Raw genomic sequence first — 10,243 nt, 5'->3', positions numbered from 1 at the left:
GTGACTTGACCCGTTTTGTGTTTAACAAGAGTATGTGATTTAAACAAGAATTTGCGTAAGGTTAAATTTGTCTTAAAATCACGGTAAGATTACTTTTTTGAAAAATCTACAACAAAATTTTTACCACAATTACACGAAACAATTACTCTACGATAAAAAGATATCTCACCAATATTATATACAATTACTCTACGATAAAAAGATACTGCATACGTCTAATGAAATTCTTCTCCGTGAATCCGTGCAATTCAGCATGACTGTTTCGTGTGTGATTTTCAAAAATGAGGTTGTGAAGAGAATTAAACCATTTCTTTCGAAATTCAGTGACATTTACCGAATTCATTTGAATAGAGAGACTCGGAGAGTATTAGACATGAATTTTGTATAGTTGTACAAAACACTGGAGACGAGGATCTCTAAGTTCTGGCAGTCAAGGTCTCTCGATGTGGAATTGTGGATTTCATAAACAACAATTAACTACTATAATTCTAGCCCTCAAAATCCATATGATCAGCAAAAATCCATATCGACAAATGTATATAGAAGAGGTGACGCGCAGATCAGAGAAGCCACGTCCTTTGAGGTGACGCGCATGCTAAGTTCAGCAAATGTCTTGAAGAGGTCTTCTCAAAGCCATAGAAGAGGAGTAGATCAGTAGATCTTCTTTTTCACCCAGTAAAGTAGTACCACAACTCCAATCACAATGGCAACAGGTGCCCATTTCCGGATCAAGGCCTACAAGAGACAGGATCAACAGAAATGTATATTTCAAATAACTGAGGAATCAATTATGCTCAACATAGTGGCATACATGTTCTGTTCCATTTCAATTGAGATACTAGTTTTGGTTCTAGATTTGATGTAATAAAGCAAAATGACTTCATAACCTATCAACGTTCTTTGTGTTGTGACGTAACAGTCGTTTAATGCTATTCTCAATGCAATTTCATGGGTTACCAAGAAACCGCCTCGTAGGGTTAGCAGAATTGCAGAAGGTCAAGGGGGTCTTTCATTTGTTCCCCTATCCATTATTTGCTCAATAAACCATGTGTCTTAAAGGGAGATGTAAAGAGGGTCTATCGAATATAAACTAACCTGACGATTTAGGTCTTTTGCTTTGTCAGCATAAATCCGCGATTCTGACGTTAAACGGCTGGACATTTGGCTGACCTCTACAAAATCAGAATGAAAATAAATGAAAAAAAAGAATCATAAAGATCATCCGCTAATCAACATTACAACAGTTGAAGCAACCACCACATAGAACTCCTGGAGAAATGAGAAGTGTCTGAAAAACATACTCCCTCCATTTCACGGAATAATCCCAAATGTCAAATTAGTATATTCAATGAAATTGAGAGAATATAAAACAGCTTTGGCCATAACCTAAATATACAACTGAAAGCCTGACCTGGACTCTCGTGTTAACGAATCCTTTTATCAATTAACGGAAGCAAATTCAATTCAAACAAAATTATAAAACCAATCAATCATGGAATGAAATGAGTGGAAATATCCTTTATACCTAGTAAACTGGTGGTCCCATTTGACATTTTCAAATTTGCTTCTTTTTATCAAGAGAAATTTAGGGACAATATAGTTTAAAGCAACCTTGTATAGCAATCATTGTTTTTGGGATAGAGGGACTATCATACAGAATGTTATACACGTAGCCAACCTAACAGGAAAGAAAAATGTCCAAAAGCCAAGCCAAACTAAGCCAGCGAAAACATACACAAACACCAAATCAAGCAGAAACTCAGAACACGGGACGTGCAGTATCAAAACCTTATTGGAATCACTCGCTGGCTTGCTGCTCAGAGTTAACATCCAAAAATCCAAAGTGGGATGGGACCTAAAGAAAGCCCCAACTATACAAAATCCACATAACTAATCGACGGGCAGTTGAGCTCAACAGTACCAAATGTCAGCCTAGAAATATCAAATATTATTGCACTTCAAAGTGGCATGCCACCAACACCGGCAGCTTGGTCTTGGATCTGCCCTCCCAAATCAAAAGACGCTCATTGAGGAGCTACGAAATGTAATAATTCCAAATTTCCAACAACCAAGTGGGATAAGAACATAGATATTTGAGTATCAAGTAAACGCAGAAACCTGGTAACAAATTCTTTACATATTTTGAGACCATTTGTCCCAAATTTAAAGAGTTTTAACTTCATGTGGCTAAACTGCTCAATAACTAAAATTATAACAATGTTCATTATCCATTGTCAGCAACAATAGGCCCTCTTCACTCACTTATCTAATATCTCTAATGAAATGTCCTTATCTTTTACAGACCTACGCCTACACAGTTATACTACTTCAATATGGATCTTGCTAGAGACCAAAAGTAGCTGTTCCTTCTGCTCCAATGGCACACATACAGATTGCAAATCAAACTTGTAGAAAAATTCTACATGACTTTTAGTTCGACTTAAAAATGAAGTCAATAACCTTTACTCTTACAGTCTTACCACCTCAAGAAACTTTTAACTGTGCAAGTGGTTCTGTTACAAGGGGTCAGGCACAAGATATCTAATGATGCTTGCGAAAATGGTGTTCAGAACTCAGCATAAAGTATATAAACTTTCTTACTGGCATACAAGAACTCCCCGTTTATCCTTGACTATCAATCCTAAGGATAACTGTTTCCAGAAAAATTGAGAAAAGCTTTACACAATAGGCCCCTACCCTAGTATAGCACAATAAGTTCCAACTTCCAAACACCACATCTACTCGATGCAAAGAACAAATAACATACACTGAATATACTCAAACATAAGAATCACTTACGGTCCAGTTTTTCACCAACACCAAGAACTTCTTGTACATTTCGAGTCATAATTTGGTGGACCTCGTACAGCTCATCGTTTAGTTTGGACATATTCCTCTGCGTACGTGTATCCTGATATAACTTCTTTGTTTTCTGAATAAATGTGTCTATTAAACACAGCATGAATCAGTAACAGTGTCCTGAATGCCTAAGTATACCTTTGAAATGAAACCACACATAAAAACAGAAGTAACGTACCAAACTTGATGAATGCGTAAGGTCTAGCAGCTGTCTCTATCTGATTCCCATTCACGCGTTCAAATTCATTTTTCAGATCTTCCAAGTATTGAAATGCCAGCTTTTTTGGGTAAGCACGGTCACACATCGTCAGGTAACAAACACGGCCCTCAATAATATAACTGTGAAGCAATGTTAAGGTCTTACAGAATTCTGAAACCAAAACCATCCTTGACTATCTTTTGGAGCGAACAAAACTCCATTGGGTTTACCTAAAGTTGCGTGTCACAACGTTTGACTCTCAGTATCGACAAATTAAAACAAAGAAAACAATAACTTGTACTCCTATAAGAACTGCAATATGCCATTCTTAAATAAAAAAATACTCCCAAAATTTACAGGAAACCACAGCTAAATAACAGTGCAAGATTCAGATATCACAGCCATGTCAAGCAAACACACTTGTGATGGAGCTAAATGTAGTTACTCTTGGAGTTAGCAAGCATAGATATTGAAGAATAGTCAAGAAGCCTATAAGATAAAGGGAAATGTATTAACCAAAAGCCTCGTTTGGACTAGCAAACTAAGCATTAGGTTGGCTAATGGCTGCCCATTCCAGCAACCAGTTTCTCTCGTAAAAATAGAACTAGTTCTCTCTTAACCAAACGATATCAAACGTTCGACCTTCTTTGTCAACTAAATCACTAAACCTGCCAAAAAATACCACAAGAATCAAGCATCTTCTCAAGAAGTTTTAATACTGTTTACCCAAGAAAACCGAGCTTAAAAGTTACTGATAATAACCAAGATGTTCAAAACTGTGCTCAGACTGATGCACAAATTTTCTTACAAGTTACAAGTTTACAACCACTATCAGGAAACAAGAGGGGGGTTCTCAATGACAAACCAGCTATCCAAACAGACTGCTGGGAAACAAGAGCGGGGTTCTCAATGACAAACCATACTCAACAAAATAGCAACTTTATGCAGTGTCACAAGGCCCAGGGTCTTAGGTTAATTGAACAAACAAGAATCCCTACTAGGGCAATAATACACAATGGAAAGATTAACAAATGTTAACTCACATATATCATATTCTACCAATAAAACCAAACTTTAATTAGGGCACAATTTCTTCCACAAAAACTAACTGTAACTACCAGGTACCAAAGCATGACGCGTCTCAAACCACAAGAAAATAAAGGACCCTATGTACATAATCAAAACAATTATCTGAACTCTGAAGTTTCAAATCCTAAACCTAACTAAATAAGACCAGTCAAGCACCATCACTATCAACAAAATCTAATTAATGTTAATGGTGCAGGAAACTTAATTGGAGTCCAATGCAATTCTCATTTTGGATATATCTCATCCACAATCATGGCTAAATCAACTCCATTGTTTCAAAAGCTGAAATATTAACTTTTTTATGTTTCAGGATAGTTCATACACACTAACGTACACAAGTTCTCCAGCTCAACTATGTCCACAAGATTTTAAGTATAATTGAGAGGGAAAAACAATTCGTATCCACAATAACAAAACAGATAGCATAGATAAGGCTTAGACGACATACATATTCAAGAAATTCACAATGCAAATTCTATAGTAACAGCAATCCCAACCTCAACCCAATGTCTTATGGGCTCTCGCAAAATGTGGGGTACGTGGGAGTTGGGACCGGATGTAAGCAACCTTATTCCCTATATTACAAATAGGCAATTTCAAGATGACCCGTTACAAAAGAGTTGCATCCAATAACTGCTACATCAAAATACAAAGAATTGATGCGTTTTATTGAGCCATCTTGCTTTACATATCATAATCCTAAAACCAAAGAATGGCGCACCTTTGGCTCCATTGCAAATTAGAAACAAAATGCATATCATATCTCTAACAAAAGAATATAAAATTTCAACCTTCTAAAAACCACCATCATATCCCATCGTCGGCTACTCGGCCCTCTCATTCCTAGCATTGGAAGGTCATACAACCTCACTTCTAAAGTCCCGCGTCTACAGTCCTAACTAGTAAGAACCAAGTCTAACCTCAATACATTGCTTCAAGTGGTACTGCTTATGTATAGTTAAAGTAACGAAATCATGTCCACAATAAAAACAATGTGATCATATCATATATGTTTAAGGCTTAATCAACTCAAACAATCAAGCAATTCAATATGAACCCATTCCGGCAACCGGTGACGGAGCTAAAATTCTCAAATTTTTAGCCCCTAACTCCACTGGTGACATGAACGAAACCTCGTATATCTCCCAACGAACAAATGTACAGCAAAAATCAAGCAATTTAAACCCATTTTGGCAACCAGTGATGAAGCCGGGATTTGTCGAATTGTCGCTATAGGGGTGAATTACTAATGAAATTAAGGTAAAATAGTGAAAACAATCGAAAAGTTAACTAAAATCTCTTTTTTTTTTTTCATTTTCTAGGGCTGACCACCCCTGGGCCCTGGCTAGCCCCTCAAGTTCCACCACAGCTGGCAACATGAATGAAACCTCAATCATCTCTCAATGGACCAATGTACACCGAAAACACCACCAAATCATCGAATATACGCAACCTTACCCCAACTAATCAAGTTTAGCACAACAAAATATCAAAACAAATGCAAAATTGCAGAAAAAGGATACTGAAAAACATAAGGACCGCTTTCAACGGACATTCTGGAAGCATCATTTAAACCTTTAGAGAGATTCTTAAACAAAGCTTTAATTTGTTGCTTATAATAATCAACGTCTTGTACATCACGCCCATCATCTAATCCTTCTGCTAATGGTAAACCGTCAGTTACACGCGCAATCATTGTAACTTTCACCATGATTTTCTGCAATTTTAAGCAATTACTTGAATTTCAGCTAGGGTTTATCAATTTGGGGAAAAATTACAAGTATTGACTATCAAAATCATAGCATAGTTACAGTAATTAGAATTGTTACCTGAATTGATAATTAATTGAAATTAGAGCTAAATTTGTTGATGATGGTGATGAACTTTGGATCGCGAGCTTTGGAATTAGTGATGATTTTGGATCAATGGCGAATCAAACCGTGGTCGATTTTGTAGTCTCTGCAATTTATATTTTCTGGGGTTTTAATGTTTTTATTTATTTTTCAGATTAGGGGAAATAACGTATACTATTGGAGTATTGTTTTAGGGGGTGTTTGGTTCAGCTCATAAAGGTATGAGGTATGGGTTTGGAATGAGCCAAATTCATACCAAGTGTTTGTTTGACAAAAATAGGGGTTTCATACCTATACCTCAAACCCCATGAGGTATGGGTTTTTCATACCCAAGGGGGGAGGTGGGTATGAGATTGATACCCATGGGTATCAAGTAATAAAACCAAAAAACATGAAAAAAATTAAATGGAACATTTTAAATGAATTTTTTTTACATTTATTTGATTAACTCTTCATTTTCGTGATTTTTTGGTATCAAAAATAATTATTTTCAATGTTGTATTTTAGATTTTTTTAATTTTGGTGAAGTTCGATCTCATTCCACCCGAAATTGAAACAAACACATGGTATGAGGAATCAAGTTCCAAACCCATACCACCCGGGTATGATTCATGATTCCAAACCCAAACCCACGCGCGAACCAAACACCCCCTTAGTTACTATCTTCTAAAACAAAACAAAAAAAAATTAAAATAAAATATTATTCATGAGAGATGAGAACTTTGAAAAGGATAAGGAGACTAGATGAGCTGCTAAAAAGGCAGTGCGTGATGCGAGAACAAAAGTTAACCAAGAAATATATGCCAGGTTGGACACGAGAGAAGGTGTGAAGGATACCGGTTTGTAAATATCATCGACGTTTTAGTAACTAGATTTTGTGTTGCACGGGTTTCAAATTTGATTTTCCTTTATTTGTTGTGGAACTTTTTTACTATTTTAAGCGGTGTTCACAATTCTAAATATTAATTAACATCCATATAATATTTTACCGATAGTAGTTGTTGCCCGAGATAGCTGATTGTCTTGTTGGTTAATATTAATGATTTTACTCTCTAGGTTTTAAAAAAAAAGATGCAAATACTTCGTATGAGTTTTAGCGGGTAAAAAACTCAAAATAAATATAAATAATGTATAATTGAAACCAACCCAAACACTATAACATTATTTTATTAGATATACACCTTATATATATAGGGTTATTTTATTAATTGTGACAAATCACTCCTAAGTGTAACCAATATATCATGGAAATATCATATATAGCTTATAAAAACACACTTCAATCTTACACGAGTTTACATCTAATAATTAACATGCAACACAGTACTCCTTATATAATTGGGTTCCGATCCACAAAACGTTATAGTGGGTTAACGATAGATCTTAAAACATGAAGCTAAGTAATCCATCGAGCTTCAACGAACGGAAAACATGAATGTGGAAGACTCCAATGGGAAAAGGCGGTCGCATCGACTACCATGCCCTTCACCTTTTTTGTTGCAATACCTTGTATATTTCCATTAGTTTTTGAGAAATGGAAGTATTCATATCAAATCTGCCTAAAAATATAAAAAATTTGTTCCCTTTGTCCTAGTTAATCTCGGTTTTTGTCCCTACCTAAGAAGGATGGAAGAAATCAATTATAACTATTGCTTCTTTTGTGTTGAGTTAACTTGCGGGATACCAACTCTCCTAGCGTTTTTCCAACACCGGGTTTCCGTATCACCATATTTGTGCGTCCTTGTCCTCTTACTCTATTCTTGTATTAGATTAACACAAATTATAGACTAAGACCGTCTCATAATATTTTGTACAAAAAAATTTATTTTTTACATTATTAAACCGTCTTATAATATGAGACCGCCTCACACAATAATAAATGTTTGATGAGAGGTTTAAGACCCAATTTATGTATAATAATCAAACTTTGAATACTTAATAGATTTATTTAACAAGAATAATCCGAATTATATGTGATATTCTTATATTAATCCCAACTTCATTTTATTTCAGAATAAACCGTACTATTAACACTATCTTCTCATATTACACTCGATGACCGACCACGTGCTAGCCATGTCATCTTTTAAGAAAAAGAAAAATATTAAAATGATGATAAATCATAATCATAATAATCCATTAATCCCTGAGAGCATGTACATTGAAGAGGATGGTTTGATCCTCTTATTTTCTCTCTTTCATTCTATATTTTTGACACATCACACCCTCTCTCATATACCCTACTTTCCACTATCTTCTTCCTCTTCCTCTATTTTTGCCCACATCAAAGAGGATGTTATCTTCCTCTCCTCCTTCACCTTTAAAGTAACTCCACTATAATTTTTATCTCTTATTTGGCACAAGGGCCAAGACTTGAACATCCTCTAAAAATAGAGGAAGACATCCTCTTCCTCTTTAAAGAGGATGCTAAGAGTATGTACCCACATTGAAGAGGATATCCTCTTAGATGAGAGAGAGTGCTAAGAGGATGATCCATCCTCTTCAATGTGGATGCTCTGAGTTCCCTGTATGTATCCAACTAACAACCATGGATTACATCCCTTTGATGAAAAATTAACCCCATCACTTACCTTTTTTCCTCAAAATCCAACACCTGGAAATCTCAACAAATCGTTGTTAATTTGATGGGATGTTTGCTCCTAAGGAGCTTGAACCTCGGCCGTTTGATGAGATTAGATTTATGATTGATCGTTGTTAATTTGATGGGATGTTTTTAAGAAGGTGAGTATTCGTTGTTTTTAAGAAGGCGAACACCTCAAAGGTGACCTCAATCTCAGGTGTTCGCCTAGCAGCTAGGCCAATTCCGGTCCGGTCTTTTTTTTTGTTTTGTTTTTGCAGCACATATTACGTATATATGTGTGAAGGAATTGGAGGGCCAGTTGTAGAATTGCAGTCCATGTAACACACAATTAGGTCTTTAAGTGATAAGTATTTTTTTGTGTTTTTTTTTAATTAGTATAATTATATTATATTATTCTGTGTTGAGCTAATTTGATAAGGAACTAATTAGTGTTAATTTTCAATTCGTAAAATATGTATAAGTTTAATGTTTATTTTTTAATATAAAGTAGGGAATAATTCTATCTCACTAAAATATGACATCTTATCAAATTATCTATCTTTTAAGATTTATTTTTAACTTTTAAAATAATTTTAAGATTTAGTTTTAATAATATTAATTTGTTAATTTAATTTAAAATTATTTAGGTGTTTTAAAATAGTTGGAGACTCTAGAATTGCCTAAAAAAAGCCTCTTTTATATATATACTAGATTTAATGCCCGTGCGATGCACGGACCTATTTGTAATATCATATGGTTTATGAATCGATAATAATTGTGGTACCTATAAACCTAGGAAAATTAAGATTTAGAATATAAATTAATTTTTGTCAAATCTTGAAAAGTCTCCCCTTCAGCTTATTAAAATAATTAACCAGCTCGAGGTAAAAAGTTTAGGAGCTCTAGAATCTGTAACTATCTATCTTTTTGTCCACTTAATGAGATGGTTAACTCGATTTAGTTTTAAGATTTAACTTTTACCCCGAGTTATTTAAACCAGTCTACATATTAACACAAAATTGTAAGGATACAGTTAACATGATGTTTTGATTTTGTTCTATATATGGATTGCAGGAGTGTCAAAATGTCAAAATTCAATGTCATACATAAAATATACTTTGCTTAAACTCCTTATTAAACCGGTAATTGAAAAAACAAAAATAAAGCTCTTTATACTTAGGCTCTGCTTGGCAGAGCATTTCCGGTATCTTATTTGGTCAAAATATCTTATTTGACCAAAATTTCAGGTAGCTTATATTTTTGCATATGTTTGGCAGGTAGCTTATTTGCCCAAATAAGTTACCTGAAATGAAATGCTACCTAGAGTAGCATTTGGGATTTCAGATACCTGATCCTAATTTATATTCTATTTTTGCCCCTTCAATCTATAATATTAAATAGTTATTATATCCTTTTTCGTCATTTCATAAAAATAAGCTACATTTTCAGTTAATTTGTCAAACACTTTTTTTATATAATCAGCTACCTTATCAGCTACTTTTTCAGGTTTCAGTTAACTTTTCAGTTTTCAGACACTTTTTCAGTTAGTTTTACCAAACAGAACTATAATGATTTGAAAATTACTGTAGTGTAGATATGTAGTGTAGTATTATAGGTACGTATAATAAGGTGGTCTTTGAGATTGATATTTTATTTATACTT

The 10,243-nt window shown here is 34.6% G+C and overlaps 1 protein-coding gene across 1 annotated transcript; it reads right to left on the bottom strand.

The window, feature by feature from the left end:
- Positions 1–307: 307 nt before the first annotated feature.
- Positions 308–6,186, bottom strand: LOC141597271 (25.3 kDa vesicle transport protein SEC22-1). The gene is made up of 6 exons (XM_074417657.1): positions 5,977–6,186; positions 5,671–5,864; positions 3,038–3,198; positions 2,800–2,946; positions 1,096–1,172; positions 308–735 (listed from the first exon to the last, which is right to left on the bottom strand). The coding sequence occupies exons 2-6, from the start codon at positions 5,856–5,858 to the stop codon at positions 652–654; spliced, it is 657 nt and encodes a 218-aa protein (XP_074273758.1). The 5' UTR covers positions 5,859–5,864; positions 5,977–6,186; the 3' UTR covers positions 308–651.
- Between the last annotated feature and the right edge of the window lie 4,057 nt (positions 6,187–10,243).

This window comes from Silene latifolia, chromosome 8, assembly GCF_048544455.1.
Source record: "Silene latifolia isolate original U9 population chromosome 8, ASM4854445v1, whole genome shotgun sequence".
NCBI classification, from domain to species: Eukaryota; Viridiplantae; Streptophyta; class Magnoliopsida; order Caryophyllales; family Caryophyllaceae; genus Silene; species Silene latifolia.
This window is presented reverse-complemented; position numbering and strand designations above follow the sequence as displayed.